This window comes from Suricata suricatta, chromosome 2 (genome assembly GCF_006229205.1).
Source record: "Suricata suricatta isolate VVHF042 chromosome 2, meerkat_22Aug2017_6uvM2_HiC, whole genome shotgun sequence".
NCBI classification, from domain to species: domain Eukaryota; kingdom Metazoa; phylum Chordata; class Mammalia; order Carnivora; family Herpestidae; genus Suricata; species Suricata suricatta.
The window spans coordinates 91,623,616-91,641,341 of record NC_043701.1 but is presented as its reverse complement, the minus strand read 5'-3'; the positions used below and the strand labels follow the sequence as shown (position 1 = coordinate 91,641,341).

The following is a 17,726-nucleotide window of genomic DNA, read 5'->3' as shown; positions in this document are numbered from 1 at the left end:
ACTTCAGATAGCTGTGAAATTAGGTGATTAACTAGTTGTTACTTAACCTTCTAATTTCTGTATAAGTCTAATTACATGAAATAGAAGTTGGGGTTTTGATTTTTTACTGTGCTTTTCTGTTTGGAGTGCCATTGTAACTACTGTATTGTAAATGACGGAAAATAATTGCATATGTTAAAAAAATAAATTGTGTTATATTAAAAAAAAGAAAAAAATAAACAGAGATTTTCATAAATATTATCTTTATAACTGAAAATGATTTCTGAATCTAATTCCTTACTCTCTTTTTTAAATGTTTATTTTCTTTTCTTTTCAGAGAGAGAGAGAGAGAAAGAGAGAGAGACGGGGGATGGGGGTTCAGTGTGAGCGGGGGAGGGGCAGAGAGGAAGAGGCAGAATCCGGGCAGGCTCCAGGCTGAGCTGTCAGCACAGAGTCTGACACAGGGCTTAAACCCTTGGACTGTAAGGTCATGACCTGAGCTAAAGTCAGACACTTAACCGATCGAGCCACCCAGGGGCCCCTAATTCCTTTCAGCTTCTATCCACATAATATACTCTCATCTAAAACTTTTAGTATGCCTAGCTGCTAATGTAATCAAGCTGGAGTCCAAAAGTAAGGATTACAGTGTTTGTGTTTATGAGGACATAGTGGTCCAGGCACGGATTTTTCACCAATCTACTGAATGCAAAAGGATATATCATTATTTTACTTGCAATTTCCCTAATTACTGATAGGTTTGATTAGGTCTTCATCTGTTTTGGGAGAGTCTTTTGTTTCCTCTTCTTTGAAATGCCTACACGTCATTTCCTAACAGGCTGTTTGTCCTCTTCTTTAGTGACTTACAGTTTTTATTTAATCTCGATATGAATCCCTTCTAGGTATTACAAATTACAATTTATACTCCCAGCAGAATTTATGCGAGCCTCTGATTCTTTGTATTCTGTACAGAGGAGAGGCAAAAAAACAAAACAAAACAAAACAAAACAAAAAAACGACCTTAGCTAAGTTTTAATGCCCACGGTTACTATGAATGCGGCTGAATATTTTTTCATAAGTATAAGAGTTATTTAACATTTCTATTTACAAAGTGGCCTGTAGAATTTCTGAATCTAATGTTTCCCTCAATCTTGTTCAAAGATCTCCCTCCTCATACAACAATCTCTCAACTGACGGGTTCTACCTGAGCATAATTCCGGATGGTTTCATGATCTTCGTTTGCTGAAAACACACAGTGGTTGGTCATCTTAGTCTTGTCACCGTCATCTATGCGTGTTCCTCCAGGGGCTGAAAAGACAAAGGTAATTACAGTTAAGACAGAGGAACATTTACAGAACAAATGAATGCCTGCACCTCAAGGAAAACGATAAAAGTAGACAGAAAATCTAAGAATCATATAAAAATTGACAGGATGAGGTGCATGTGTAGTTGCATATGTTGTTATATTTATGTTTCTAATCAGATGCAAATTAGCTGTTCCATTTCATACTCCACCATAGTGTGTGAGATTATTGTTCTAGATCCTTGACTTTACCAGGCTCCCAGCACTCTAAGTCTGGACTCAATTATTCTCAATGTAATTCCCTATGTTTCTGACATCAGGACATGGTTCACTTTTTAAGTTTGCTAATATTTTACAGGACTCCACTTCACCAACACTGAGAATGGCCAGACCTGGCTCTTGAGACCTTGTTAGTTTCTTAAATTATTTTTTTAATGATTATTATTTATTTCTAAGAGAGACAGAGACAGAGTGCAAGTGTGGGAGGGGCAGAGAGGGAGACAGAGAATCTGAAGCAGACTCCAGGTTCTGAGCTGTCAGCACAGAGACCAACATGGGTTAGACCTGAGCCAAAGTCAGATGCTTAATCAATTAAGCCACTCATGCACCCTTAGACCTTGTTGGTTTCTACTTGAGAAAGTATTAAAACTGTTCCCTCCTCCACGAACCCAATTATCCATGCAGGGCTGAACATATACACTATGACTGCCTGGTATTTGCATTTGGGCATCTGGCAGCTGCGTTGGTTAGGAAAGAGTGAATTCTTTATCATCCCCCCCCTCCCCCGGCCTATACAAGATCATGGAATAAATAGACTAGAACAAAAGAATGTGCTTTTATCTATGACTCAACTTTCCACATTCAAAGGCTACTCCCATAAGTTGCAATGATGGCCGTTAGAAACACTGACTGATTAGATCAAAATCCGCATTAGGTATTTTTGTTTTCTGCTTGTACTTCATTGCAATTAGGGAAGGATTCTAGACCGTTCGAACAAGCCAAGTTAGACTAATGTCTTTCATATACTCAGCACATATTTGAAGAATATATACTTGTACCAGCCCATTCTTTTATGCATTTATGTAATTGCCTTGATTTAACTTGTGATTTCAGATCTTTGGATGAAAAGTGCTATATACCTAGCCAACCTTTTCAGACTCCAGCGTACCATTTATAAGCAAATTACTTTTTAGAAAAGTCGGCTCCTTCAGGAATCTATTTTCATGCAATTAATTTATGCATAAGATTTAATTAGCCCTCTGTAATGAATACAACCACCTGGAACAAAATTTTATTAAGATGATAATTCTCTCAAAACTCTAAGCTAATGACTTCTTTCTGACAGAAGCTCGTTACGAACTGAAAGTCTGACTTTAAAACTATAGTCTTTTCTTTTAAGAGGGAAGTTTTAAAAATTGTATTCTTATATACAATCTTCATTATACATGAACAATATTGCTATAGCTTGAATTAATATTCTTTCCGCCTGACACTGAGACCAAGTACTAACTGCCCTTTGTAAAGTTTTGGTGAGCCTGCTGTTTTCCTCAAAATGTAAGTAAAAGAAAAGAAAAATATTTCTTGTATCCACTCTTCAAAAAAGTACAACTGAAAAACCAAGAAGACTATTGGTTTTTTTAAACTTTTTAAAAATTTTTAAATTTATTTTTGAGAGAGAGAGAGAGAGAGAGTGTGTGTGTGAGCAGAGGAGGGTCAGAGAGGGAGGGAGACACAGAGTCAGAAGAAAGGCTCAGCTCCAGGCTCTGAGCTAGCTGTCAGCACAGAGCCTGATGCAGGGCTCAATCCCACGAACTGTGAGATCATGACCTGAGCCGAAGTCAGATGCTTAACCGACTGAGCCACCCAAGCACCGCAGAAGACTATTGTTTTATGAACCATTGAAGAAGGTAAATTTGGGGGTAGATGGTAAGAAAATTCCCATACTCAATAAGTAAACAAAATGTTCACGTGAAAGGAATGTACCTGGCTGGCTTTATTCATTATATCATAAGTCTGGCCTCAGGAGGTACCTGGGGGTTGTACTGGCCGTGCTCCGAAGTCTTACCATACCCTTGGCCTTACCTTCTTAGATGTATGGAGGTAGAGTGAGAAATGAAATCTGGGTTACAGATATAAATTTGCTGATTATCCTTATATAGATGGTCAATGAAACTTTGAGATAATCAATGCAAAGTATATGGATAATTTAATAGATATATGAGGGCAGTTTAGTATGGAAACCCAAGTCATGTAAGAGGCATCTAGAGAAACACAGGCCTAAATGGTTTCATAGGGGAAGAAAGAAAACATTTCAAGAAAGACAGAAGGGTCAACAGTCCTGGCAGGAGGGCATAAAGAACCGAAAAAGGTCTATAGGATTGACTAATAAAGTCACATGTGACTTTGGTAAGAATCAAAACTCACTGAAGACTTGCACAGAATTTAGCAGCACACTAATAAAAGTATATCATAATTCATGAAATCAGAAAATATTCAACTTCACTATTAACTTGAAGTTTTTGAATGAAAATATCACTTATCTAACTGGCAAAAACATAAAACACTGAAAAGCTTAAGAGTACCTAGTAATGTTAAAGGTACAGATAAACAGTGTTGGGAGCCGCAAAGATTTCAGCTGTTTGGCCATTTACTAGCAGGATATGTCACTCCCTGTGGGGAGTTGCAAATAGGCAGGGGAGCGCCACTCCCTGTCAGAGGAGAAGCCAGAAGATCAAAGATCAACCGCCTGCAGGCAGGGTAGCATCAGCCCCTCAGGCGCTGTGCTAAAACACTTTGGTCTGGTTCCTCTTTTACTCCAGCCTTAATCCCTTAACCCTGTTTCCTAGCAACCGACCTAGGTCAGCTGCCTTGTTTTCCCGCCTTGAAACCTTTATAAGATAGGGGTTTTCTGAATAAAGAGAAGAGGCTTGATCAGAAATCGTGTGCTGTCTTCACTCTCTGTCTGTGCTCCCCTTTCCTGCCCTTTCTCTCCTTCCCTCAGGAAAGGAACCCACGAGGATTTTCCGCCCTGCGACCTGGCTTCAGGACAAGACATATTGGCGCCTCAACGTGCGACTGAGTGCAGGACCCGACAAAACAGGACTACCATTTTTGATAAAATGTTAATTAGAATCTTCGTTTTGAGGGCCAGTCTCTCTCTGATAGGTAGACAAAGACACAGATATCTATCCTTCAATTCATTTAGCCTTTGCTAAATATATAAAGATATAATCAGATAAAAGTATGAAGCTATATGTATACAGATACTGATTATATATTGTGCTTATAATAAAACTAGGAACACGTTAAATATGCTTTAAAATCAGTATGATTTTCTTTCTTTTTGAAATTTTCCAAGGTAACATGCATGGGTATGAAAGGCAACACAAATTGCTGAATAAATACAAAACAGTCATGCAGAGCATCTTATTTGTATAGTATCATCCCATTCTCAAAAGTTAGCATATGTAGGTAAAGAGATTTCTAGATGGGAATTAACCAAAATATTAACAACAGTTATTTCTGGGTAATGGGAATCTGAACACAACACACATAGTTCTTATGCTTGGATTTAATTATCCACATGGATGATGTGAGATCTTTACGAACAATAACAACAGAACTAAACCAGCAATACAGATCAAAAGGGGGCCTGGTAGTAAGTGGAGCCCATTACCAAAATGGAGATTCCTCAGAGGGAGGAATTAAAATGTGGCTGCACCTCAAGAATGGAGGGAAGTACACTTTGTCCTAAAGTAGGCGGGCTCACACGGCGTTTCTCGATGAAGGCACGGACAGTGCAGTGGGTAGGCACTTGTTCATTGTACTGAATATCCCTGTATAGCAAAGTGGGTGGCACACCTTCATAGCACCCAAACACCTTCATGCATTTGAAAATGTTCCCCAGGCAGTTGAAAACCAATGGCCTAGAAGATTTGACCACCTTTAGTGATTTATGGTTACCACAGAAACTAATTATACTAACTAAGGTCTAAGAGTAACTATGAGAGGAACAATTCTATCTAATCAACATTTAGATCAATATACCATGTCACTTAAAAAAGCCTTCTACTGTGATGCCTCCACTCTATTATTTTTATTTTGCTTTTAACCTATCTTTAATAATTTGTAAATTTCAATCTTTAATCCTTTTAGCTATATACTCACAATTATAGATTTTTAAAAACCAGATTTAAACTGTATTTCTGACAGTTTATAGATGAAACAGAATTTGAGGAGAAATGGAGGATGAATTTCACTGCCTGGAAAAAGAGTGGGTTTTATGGCTTTAAAAGAAAGGGTACTAGGGGCGCCTGGGTGGCTCAGTCAGTTGAGCGTCCAGCTTTAGCTCAGGTCATGACCTCACAGTTTGTGGGTTCAAGTCCTGCATCGGGCTCTGTGCTGGCAGCTAGCTCAGAGGCTGAAGCCTGCTTCGGATTATGTCTCCCTCTCTCTCTGACCCCCCCTGCTCGCACTGGCTCTGTCTCTCAAAAATTAAAAAAAAAAAAGAAAGGGTGCTATGGCATTTGGGGTTAATTAAATATACTGGAAGAAATTACTAACACACGAAGTTATATTCTACTACAGAAATCACTCCTCCTTGGTCTGCTCCAGAAACATTTAGACTTGGGGACACATGGGGAAGCTGTCCTTTAGTTACAAAGCAAAGTGGCCGTGTTGTAACGTTAACAAAAACCATCATTTCTTTGCCTCTTTTCATGAGTAACTGTTTCGATAACCACATTACCACCCCAAATGGTAAACAAGGTAAAAATCGTAGAGACTCCCATTTGCATTTTTTTTTTACCAACTCCATAAATGTAAATTGATAAAGATTTTATCTTGTGAGGGAATATTGCGATGGAATTTAAAGTACTAAAGAGGAAGCTATAATGCATGGCTTACCAAGCATACTGCCGGCCACCAGGATATCGAAGAGGGTGTCTGCATAGCGACGATAATCTAATCTTGAGCCCGTGGAATCCAGAAACTTGGCTACAGCTTCAAGGTCATCACCAGCTTCATTAAGCCCCTGGACGAGTGTATCCCTGAAGACTGTGGGTTCGAATTTCTCTTTTTCATCTAAAATAAGTAAGTTGCATAATCACTCATCTTTTCCCCCCAAAACACATTCTATTCCCAAAAGCAACCACACATTTCTTTGGTTCATTGTTCTTTATTTGATAGTGTGATTATTGAAAAGTTTTCTACTAGATTTCCATGTTTTAAAACCCATTGTTTAAACGTTTATTCAATCAAATAATTTACTTTCTATTTAGAGGGGCCACCAAAATGCATTAACTCTCTCTAATACATAGTAGAATTGATTAACAGAACATTTGTGTCATTCAGAGGACAGACCAGTGTAATCTACTAATCCTAAGCATCTGAGAAAAAATAAAGTAGAACAATCAAAACTTAAAATTTTGCTTCATCTAAAATAAAGAAAATGATCCAGGGAGAATTGCCTAAGAATAGAGGAGAATATATAAATAAAGGTGAGGAGGGAAGAAGTAAAGTGGGACATCTCTCATTATTTTTACTATTGACATAGAATATTGGTTTCAATTTTCAACATATCAATTAATAACTGACATATTACTTTCAGATGTACAACATAATGATTCAGTATTTATATATTTTGCAAAATGGTTACCACAATAAGTCTAGTTAAATCCACCACCATACATTGCTAGATTTTTTTTTCCTTATGATAAGAACTTTTAAGATCGACTCTAACAACTTTCTTTTATACTATACTGTATCACTGACTACTGTCACCAGGCTGTATATTATATCCCTGGGACTTATTTATTTTATAACTGGAAGTTTGTTCTTTTTGACTACCTTCCCCATTTTGCCCACCTCTCACTCCCTGCCTCCAGCAACCACCAATCTTTTCTCTATGAGTTTGGGTTTTTACTGGTTTCATTTTCTTCAGATAAATACCCAGTTGTGGAATTACTGGATCATATGGTAGCTCTATTTTAAATTTCTTGTGGAACTTCCCACCAACATTTCATGAGGATTTCCTTTTCTCCACATCTACATTAACACTTGTTACTTCTTAGAGGGACGTCTCTTTTTACAAGATAAGTTATTCCAGGGCACTGAAAATATTTAACATATATCATGAACTATATATGTATATTTATAGCTTCAGAGCATATGCTCTCCATCTTTTTGGTCTCATGACCCTTTGCCACCCTTAAAAAAAAAGTACTGAGGATTTGGGGGCATCTGGAAGGCTCACTTGATTGAGTGTCCAACTTTGGCTCAGGTCATGATCTCACGGTTTGTGGGTTCGAGCCCCACGTTGGGCTCTGTGCTAATAGCTCAGAGCCTGGAGTCTGCTTAGGATTCTGTCTCCCTCTCTCTCTGCCCCTCTGCTCACACTGTGTCTCTCTGTCTCAAAAATAAACATTTAATAAATAAATAAAAAGACATTGAAAAAAAAAGTACTGAGGATTTCAAAGAGCATTTTTGCATCAAGAAGTTATATCTATGGATACTTACTTTATAGAAATTAAATCAGAAAATTTAAAAAATATTTATCAAATAAAAAAATTAGTAGGAACACAGGCTTTCTTTAATCTCTTTAACCCCTGGCTTAAGAGCAGACAGATGGATCCCCATATCCAGTGTGTGCAATCTGTTGTAATATCACACATCATGTACCTCTGGGAAACCACCATAAACCAAAAGTAAATGTGTAAAAGAGGCAAATAATATCCTAGCATTATAATGAAAATATTTTTGAATTTGTAGAACTCCTGATAGGGCTTCAGAGGATCTAGGTATAGAGATACATATAGCTTTCTATCCTCAGCAGATTCTAGAGAGACTTCTTATGGAAAGTCATTTAGAGTCAGATCTTTTTTTTTTTTTAATTTTAATTTTTTAGAAATCTCTGTACCCAATGTGGCACTTGAACTCATGACCTGGAGATCGAGAGTTGCATCAAGAGGTGCTTGAGCCAGCAAAGCACTCCTTAAACAAACCAGATCTTAAACAAAGCAAGGATCATACACTGTTGAAAAGAAGTGAGGATGATAAACCAGAGGTCAGAAGAGGCAGAAACAAACAAAAAAACTAAGTTAAAGGTAAAGGTAAGATTCAATTCAAAGGACTTCTTCACTTTTATCTTCCCTTTAAGGAGAATGAGTTGGGTTTGGAAAAGGATGGAAAAAAGATGAAACAGAGACTTCACAAAAATCTTACCATAAATACCTTTAGGGAGATAAGTATATACTGCAACTGTAAGAAAGGAGGAAGAGGAGGAGAGGAAGAAAAATATTATATACAAAAAAACCCACCATTTCATGAATATAAGAGTTCTTGGAAATGGATATATGATAAAATAAGTTAAAAACTCAAGAGCTGAAAGACAAAGCTGAGACTATCTCTTAGACACCAGATTTTAAAAGTCAAGAAAAAAAGACCTAGACAATAAGAGTTAAAAAAATAAGAAAAAGGGCAGATGAGTCAAATGTTTAAACAATAAGTTTAATGAGAATTTTTTTTAGAAGTAATCTCTACACCCAAGGCAAGGCTTAAACTCACAACCCCAAGATCAAGAATCACATGCTCCACCAACTGAGCCAGCCAGGTGCTCCAAGAATTTTGTTTAAAAGGAAAGAAATACTTAAAAATTTCAAGAAATTTTTACAGAGTTGAAGGACATGAGTTTTCCAATAAAGGGCTGGACAGACACCCAGTGCAAGGATTCAAAGTGGACCCACAATTGGGACGCCTAGGTGGCTCAGTTGGTTAGGCGGCCAACTTTGGCGTGGGTCATGATCTCATGGTTCGTGTTTTTGAGCTCTGTGTCGGGCTCTGTGCTGACAGCTCAGAGCTTGGAACCTGCTTCTGATTCTGTGTCTCCCTCTCTCTGACCCTCCCTTGTTCATGCTCTGTGTCTTTCTCTCTCAAAAATAAATAAATGTTAAAAAAATTTAAAGGTACTTAAAAACAAACAAACGAACAAAACAAAGTGGACTCAAAACAAGGTTCATACATTATTGTGAAATCTCAACACTGGGAATAAAGGAGCTATCAGAAGTTTCAGGGGCAAAAATTCAAATCACACATAAACTATCAAAAAAACCCCAGAATGACATTAAGTTGCTCAACAGAAAAACCAAAAACCAGAAGAAATTTCTTCAAAATTCTGAGGGAAAATGATTTTGAAACTACAATCCCAGCATTCAAACTATTAATTAAGCATAAAAGCTGGATAAATGTACGTTCAGATACCTGAGACCTCAAAAATGTTTCCCATACAAAAAAGAGCTACTGAAGCAGACACTCCACCAAAATGAGAGAATAACTCATAATCCTATCAAGTCAAGAGATCCCAAGAAAAGGGGGGAAAAAAACACAAGTCAAGCACCAGGATTCTCTAGGACACTGATGAAAAGACATTTCAAGTTGACAGCTGCACTGTAGGTGCAGAGAGCAAACTGACCAGGGGAGCTTTTCACTGTGAGAAAATAATATGATGTAGCATAAGAATGCCTAAAGTTTTCGAGTGCCTGGGTGGTTTAGTCAGTTAAGCGTCTGGCTTCAGCTCAGGTCATGATCTCAGGGTTCCTGGGTTTGAGCCCCGCGTCAGGCTCTGTTCTGACAGCTCAGAGCCAGGAGCCTGCTTTGGATTCTGTGTCTTTCTCTCTTTCTGCTCCTCCTCTGCTCATGCTCTGTCTCTCAAGAATAAATAAACATTAAAAAATTTTTTAAAAAATGCCAAAAGTTTTTGTATTGGAAGATTTACATAACAATGGGAAAGGTTAGCATTGACTACTGTTAAGGAACAGAAAACTCACCAAAAAAGAGAAGATAAATTATGAAACAGTAACTCCAGAGATAAAATGATGTTCAGAAAGATCAAACTAATCGCATAACAGTTGAGCTGTGAATAGCAGGTATAAAGTCCCAGTAATATAGACCCTAAACAGTGGTCAAGCTAAAACTGTGCCATAGAGAAAGAACCGAGAAGAGGCAGACAGGTGAAAGAGAGCTAAATCTTCATCTTCCAGAGTATGAACAGAAAAAATCAGGAAATAACTATGGAAGAATGGTATTTGGTTACATGAAGGCAAAAATTGAAAGAAGCACGTCAAGAGTAGACGCCGTTTCTCTGGGGGAGCAGATCTGCTGTCGCTGTCATGTCCTGCAGAAATTCTTTGGACTATTTAAACCACATGACTATGATACAATTAAAAACTGCTTGAGAACCAGACAGCACCTGCCTGGTTTGTACAGACTGACTGTTTATCATGGTCTAGTAGTAGGGGTGGGTCGTAAGGGGTTAACACCACAGCACGAGATCCAGAGAAGAATGGCATTCCCAGTACCAGTCAGAGTCACACAGCATTAGATGCCATAAAGACAGACGTAAATGGAACACTAGTTTTTATGAACGAGAGATAAAAGTCCTTTTGATGCCATAAGCAAAACATTAAGCAGCCCAGAACATGCAAATGTTGACTGCAGAGAAAATATAATTAAGGGCTTGTTTTGTAGAGGGGGAGGAAGAGAATGGGCACTCCAGAGGAATAGATGAGGAGAGGCTGTTAGAGGGGGAACTGTGACACCCCCCCAACCCCGCCCAGGGTCAGAAATTACCAAAAGGTAATTCTCCTTCCCACTTGGGAGAGAAAGTTTTCCTTCCTTGTAATTTGAGAACATGAGAAGAAAAGACGCCACAAGTTGTTTACTGTCTTGTAACCAGCTTTCAAAATCAACTGACGCCATTCCCGGCAATGGCACTACGATGCACTTCGATGTTGACTCAGGTGGTGGAACAGACTTTGATGATTTGAAAATTATTAATTTGAGGCACTGGAAAATGAAAGCTGGTAAACGGGTAAAAATCTAGACTATGCTAAGAATTCATGCAGAGGACTTTGTCTTGAATCTAAGAGACAACTGAAAAACTTGTGTTTGCACAAAGCCTTCATTTCGGTTTTATTTTCCCAAGAGATTTGCCAAGGAAGAGGAAAGTAAAAGGAGGAAGACAGCAGGTCAGGGCCAAAGGTACCTCAACAGTGAGCAATAATACATTCGGTCAGGATGACTCCTTGTAGCTCGGGGGTCTAAAGAAGTCGTGAAGCCACGAAAGGATTAATCATTCTTTTGTAAGCTAAAAAGCAGCTTCCATCTGCTGAGATAAAATGTCCACCCAGAGGAATACAAAATTCCCCAATAAGAAAATGGCCAGAATACTGATTAACATCTGGGGACACATGACATTTTACCCAAAGGTTCTTTTTTATCTGAAACAACGTTACAAGTAATTTGTACCTCACACAAGGAGAGTCTAGCAAAAATACTAATGCAAAATTCTAATGAAAATATGCTATTTACTTCCTTGAGTTTCCATTTGGCAGGTCAAACTTCCCTAGAAGCCTGGAGTATATAATTAGGGTCTCAAATTTATACTGTGTTGATGAATCAGAAGTGTGACACCTACAGAGTTAGTCACGCTGGCCCTTATACTGACATGGAAAAACAGGCGTATTTCTTTTCTTTTAAAAAAAATTTTTTTTAATGTTTTTTATTTATTTTTGAGAGACAGAGAGAGAGCGCAAGCAGGGGAGGGTCAGAGAGAGAGGGAGACACAGAATCCGATGCAGGCTCCAGGCTCTGAGCTAGCTGTCAGCACAGAGCCCAACACGGGACTCGAACCCACAAACCGTGAGATCATGACCTGAGCCGAAGCCAAACGCTTAACCGACTGAACCACCCAGGCGCCCAAACACAATGCTTTCTCTGGGAACCATGGTAACTGGTTAATATAACATTTTTCCTATCTGTTAATTAAGTGATAATAGCATAACTCATATCCTTTTTGAATGTCACCTAGTTATAGTGAATGAATAAGAACTATCATGGGTTTTTTTTTTTTACCTACACATACCTAGGTATTTACATATACAATTCAGCATTTGAAGATTTACTAGCTTGGTCATTAACACTTATTGAAAATCTAAGAGTGATTTAAAACTGCCAAGACAGATGAAATGGGGCATGTGTCTCAGGGTGAAATGGGGTAAATGGTCACTCTGGAAGCCTATAGTTGGTTATTTTTTTTCCTCTCCTATTTTCAGGAATTTTAATCCAATTTCTCCACAAAGTCTGTAGGGAGGAGGGTTCAGTTATTAACTATTCCATTCAGCTAAGCATAATAATGGTTCAGGTGAAGAAATTCCATCATTTCAAATTCCCACAAGCCACACTAGAAAACATAATCTCTTTGAAGAAAATACCATAAACAAGATGTGCATATTTTATAAAGGAGAAAATCTGAATGGATTTCTAAATGATGTTTAGTATCATAATGTTTAGCTTTGATCTTAGGCAATAAAAATATATTTTTGTTTCCCTGACTTGGCACCGAAGAGCATTATTAGCTTTGTTAGAAAACAATTTCAAACTGAAGACAGGCCTTCAGAAGACAGCCTATCAAAATGACCTTGAAATATCCTCACTAGACTTTTTCCCTCATCTTTACAAAACTGCCAACCATTTATCTGACGTCGGCCTTTTCATAATAGCAAAAGAAAAGCCAAAGCACGATAAATCATCGGGAGGCAATTCACTATTGTGAAGAGTAGAAAACAAGGTTGGCTCCATTTTTTTTCTAGCGAGCAGTTTGGCACAAAATAGCTCAAGTGCTGCTTAAATCCCCAATAGACCTAAGCTCTATAAATCCAGACCTACTGACAAATAATATGTATTTCTCGGTGGCTCTGAGTTTTCCAGCAGCAGTAAGACACAGGCACAATCTTGCCCACTAAATGAATCAGAGACAAACCAGCACGGATTTAAAGGAAACCTTTCTGGCTCAAAACTGAAGACTGACTATCAGGGCCAGGTGACTTGTTGAATCAAGCCTGCTGTTGTGCAACACACCCTTGGGCCATCCCTTGGCTTTGAAGTCCAGTTACCCTGAATCAGTGTCACACGAATAAAGCTGTTCGAGCTGGAGAGGAGATCCAGATTGGAGATTCACACGTCCCCGCAGTGGACAGGCGATGCCGAACCTTTCTGCACCTCACAGTTGGGCATATATTAGATATCATCACATTACCAGTCCCAATAATACCTTAACTGTAATTATCCTTCTGAACTATACTGTTCCTTACTGAACTTCCTTATCAAGTCCCTCTGAAATCATCCACATCACTCCCCCACCCTGCCATATGACCACTTTAAACAATGAGATAATGAAGGCGCATTGACTGTAACACCTTGTATAGGTATCGGGGTCTGGATTTCAATGGGGAAATATGGTGGGGACACAATTTATAAGACCAAGATGGGAATAAGCAGAGGGAGATGGTTTAGGTCATGTGCTTTAGTTTATAGGGATGAGCCAGGGATGGAGAAAAAAAATAGAAAAGGGGAAAGCAAAAGACAAAGACTACAGTACAAAATAACCACCTTTTGCTTAATTTACAGTTTTTTAGTTTAATTTTTTTTTAGTACAAATGTGAGTTCCCAGTAAGCAGCATTTACAGTAAAATTGAGCCTCTTTACCATCTCGTTACTCTCATGAACTCTTTCACTCTATTGATGGCACGGAGACTTCTCTTCCTTCTGCAAGACTAGACTTGCTACTTATGCCAACACAATCCCTACACAAGACGGCAGAAGCTGCCGGGGCCACCTCAACACTGGACATGCCAAAGCTGTATACTATGGGTTATCAACTCAACAATTTAGCATCTGATACCATTTCTTCATAATCAGCAGTGAGGGCTTCAGAGAGATATTCCACCAGCATTTACCTTTCTACTGGTATTTCCTTAAATATGTTTCAGTTACTGTGCTAGTGGTAGTCAACATCATAATCTTGTACCATGTTTCCTTTAAAAAAAAGTTTTCTGGGGCGTCTGGGTGGCTCAGTTGGGTAAGTGTCTGATTTCAGGTCAGGTCATGATTCACAGTCTGTGAGTTCAAGCCCCGCATCAGGCTGTGCTGACAGCTCAGAGCCTGAAGCCTGCTTCAGATTCTGTGTCTCCCTCTCTCTCTGCCCCTCCCCCGCTCACTCTCTGTCTCTGTCTCTCTCTCTCAAAATAAAGACATTAAAAAAAATAAAAGTTTCCTAATTAGGTTATGGCTCAGCTATTTTTTTTAAGTCCAAGAGGACTTCTATATAAGTATGCAAAACTGATTAGATATTTAAAATTTAAAACCTTTAGGCAGAAAGGATAGGGAGATGAATGTGACATAACAATAAGTAATTCACACAAATAGAAATTTTACCAGTCACCAAACGGGGTCTATCACTACCTTTCCACAATAAAAGCCACTTGAAAACATTCTGAGTTTTAAAGATACTTAGGCAATAAATTTAATTTGACCTCTTAAATTCTCAAGAGTAAAAACTCATCCATATCTCCTTCCCTAAATTACCTCTATCCTAAGTTTTACCATCTTTGCTTTCAACATTTCCTTAAAAACAAAGAAAGCAAAACTCAAATATAAATGCTGATGTCAACAATAGTAAAGATTATCTATTGTCTTCGGAGCCCCACAGGAGAGTGAGGAATCCTGAAGAGACAGAGTCATCCTGATTTTGTAGATAAAGACACAAAGTTCAGGCAAGGTAAAGGACTTGTCCACAATCAGACGCCTGAACAACTAACTGTTCAGAGGTTTGGAGGCAGAAGTTCAGATTCTACATTCGGAGCCCACAAAGGGTAGAACGAGTGGGGTTAGGTGTGCATGAGGATAATTCTAGTGCTTCCCCAATCTCTTACCTTGATAACTTCACCTCCTCTCCCAGTCCCCCAACCCCACAGACACACATCACCACCTACCCCTTTTCCGAGTTTTGAACCGCTGGCCTGTTAGCACTGGCTTCTGATGCTTATTCATAAAATTTCTGAAAACAAAGAAAAAAAGATTATATAGTTCAAATAAGCAGTTCATACAAAAATGTATGCCTAATAAGCATTTGTTCAACCTCACCTATACTGAATACACTTTTTTTTTTTACAGGTTAGTATTTTATAGTTGAGAAAAAAAACTGGATGGGAACCATGTGATGCCCTCAAGCTGCCAACATGTCTAATCTCTAATTGAAGCAAAAGGCAGAAGTTTTGACTGTTAAAACAAAGAATTTTAAGTTACAAAATCCTGTATATGTTCACGTTGTCCTGTGATTCGCTCTGCCCCACAGAGCCAGTCTGCAAGTTTAAGAAATGCTTTAATAAGCACCCCGTGTGCGCCCCCCCCCCCAACTGGGGTCATAAGGATCAGGCCAAGGTGAAGACTGTGCCAGTGCTAAAGGGTCCCGCTCCGCTCTAAGGTGCACAAGGTCACCCGGCTGGTAACAGGGCTGGAACTCAAAACCAACTCAACTTCATCTTGGAAAAAACTCTGTTCTACACGACATAGCTATTGTCCCCAAGGGATTCAGAAACCTAGGAAAGAGGAAGAAGTGAGGGCCCTGGGCCCTATCGTGGGTTGCTCTGGTTCCAGGCACAGAGGAGACACGGGACAAGGAAAGATTTAGTGAGGACAAGGCAGGGCTTGCCGACATGCGGGCCCAGCCCCACAGAGGCCAGCGGCGGTGGGCGGAGCCGCTCAGTGCCTTGGGTGCGTAGCCTGAAGCACGCGGCCTTGGCCCTCAGCGCGTCTGGAAAGAAGATGTAGGGCAGCGCCCACATCAGGCAGTAAAAAGCAGTTAGGGAGAAGGGAGACAGAAGCAGCATGATGACACCTCCCAGATAAATCAATTTTTTCCAGTTCTCAGACCCCAGGATTTTATCATGTGGATAGTAGCTCTGGTCCATCATGAATAGAATCATCAGTGAGGCCATGCAAGAGAGAATGAACGTGTTGCCTTTGGTCAGAAGGCAAGTGGAGGCCAAAACACAGGAAGCGTAGCGGCAGGGTAGACCCTTGTATGTGAACGGAGCCCCCATTTGTTGTACCCATTTGCTCATCTGTCTTGCACCTCAGTCTCCTGAGGTGGGGGAGCTGCCGGGGTGCCAAGTTGGGTCTGAGGTCCCAGAGCTGCTCCCTGCCCCAGGGATCAAGCTGAATACACTTTTATTTTATTTATTTTTTTTTTAATGTTTTTTTTTTTTAATTTAGTTTTGATACAGAGAGAGACAGAGCATGAGAGGGGGAGGGGCAGAGAGAGGGAGAGACAAAGAATCAGAAGCAGGCTCTGGGCTCTGAGCTGTCAGAACAGAGCTCAACGTGGGCTAAAACTGTGAGATCATGACCTGAGCCCAAGTGAGGCGCTCAACCACCTGAGCCACCCACGCACCAAAAAGCAAGGTATAATTTTAACTGCTGAACTAGCAAAAAATGTAAAAGTTTAATAATATCTAGTGTTGACAAAAGACATAGGGAAAACCACAGACATAAACTCTGGCATAGGGAATAAACTGCACGCAATACTTTTGGAAAGCATTTGGTAAATATAAATATTTCCATGCGCACAATGTGTGGTCCAGCATTTCTTTTCCTAGAAATTCGCCATTTTACCCCCCACAAATATGCATATTTATGGGCACGCACGAACATGTGTGTATAAAAGGATTTAGTTGCAGCATTGCTGAATGCAGAAAAACTTGCAAAGTTCAATGCTCATGAACAATCTTCTGGTTAGATAAGTTATAATAAGCCATCAAATGGAATGCTAGGAAGGTTTACAGAAGAATGAATTAAATCTAAACCTAGTACTGCATTTCTTGCCCTGGCCGCCTCTCCCCGCATCACCCGCTGTGCTCCAGCCCTACTGCCCTCTTTCTTCTTCCAATGTGCCAGAGAAGGCTGCGTCTCCTCGGGGAAGATCTTTCCCCAGGCGCTCTCTGACACACTCCAGCGCCTCTTCTTCAGGGTGGCCCTCCCTGAACATCCCACTCCTGGCGTCTCTTGTTGGGTCCCCTCACCAAGCTTCACTTTCCCTCCCGGCCCTTAGCAGCACCTGACATTTCACTATTATCTGTTTGCCTGCAGTCAGTCAGCTTCTCCCACGAGGGTGTGACCTCTGCGAGAGTAGGGACTTCGTCCTCTACTCACAGCAGTGTTGTTAGCATCTAAGACAGCACCGAGTAGAGAGTCAGCATTTAGGAAATAATTGTCACATGCGCTGTTGCCCAGGCCTGGAGAGATGTTCAAGGCATTTTGCTAATGGAAAAAAGCAAGTTAAATAAAAGTGGGAAGTGTAACTTTTTGGTTAAAAAGAGAGGGTATGTACTATTTGTTTTTCTCTACAAGGAAAATTTAAGAAAGAATAAATTATCTTTGAAAAAAAGTAAAAAAAAAACCCTGCTCTATAAGATCTTTTACAAATTAAGAATAATGTTGGCATTAATATTATAACCTGAAGATATATCCAGATGGCCGAAATTATGAAGAGCAAACAATTAAGAGAATGTCAAACAAATTATTTAAGTACCTTTCAAAAGTCTTTTTAAACTGC

At 39.5% G+C, this 17,726-nt stretch overlaps 1 protein-coding gene across 1 annotated transcript in view; it reads right to left on the bottom strand.

Moving 5' to 3' along the window:
- Positions 1–17,726, bottom strand: part of BZW2 (basic leucine zipper and W2 domains 2) — a 65,088-nt gene that overhangs the window by 26,565 nt on the left and 20,797 nt on the right. Inside the window, exons 2-4 of the mRNA XM_029929682.1 lie at positions 15,106–15,170; positions 6,185–6,361; positions 1,181–1,284 (exon numbers count right to left, since the gene is read on the bottom strand). Of these exons, the coding sequence (XP_029785542.1) occupies positions 1,181–1,284; positions 6,185–6,361; positions 15,106–15,163 (339 nt within the window). The 5' untranslated portion in view covers positions 15,164–15,170. The remainder of the gene's footprint in view (positions 1–1,180; positions 1,285–6,184; positions 6,362–15,105; positions 15,171–17,726) is intronic.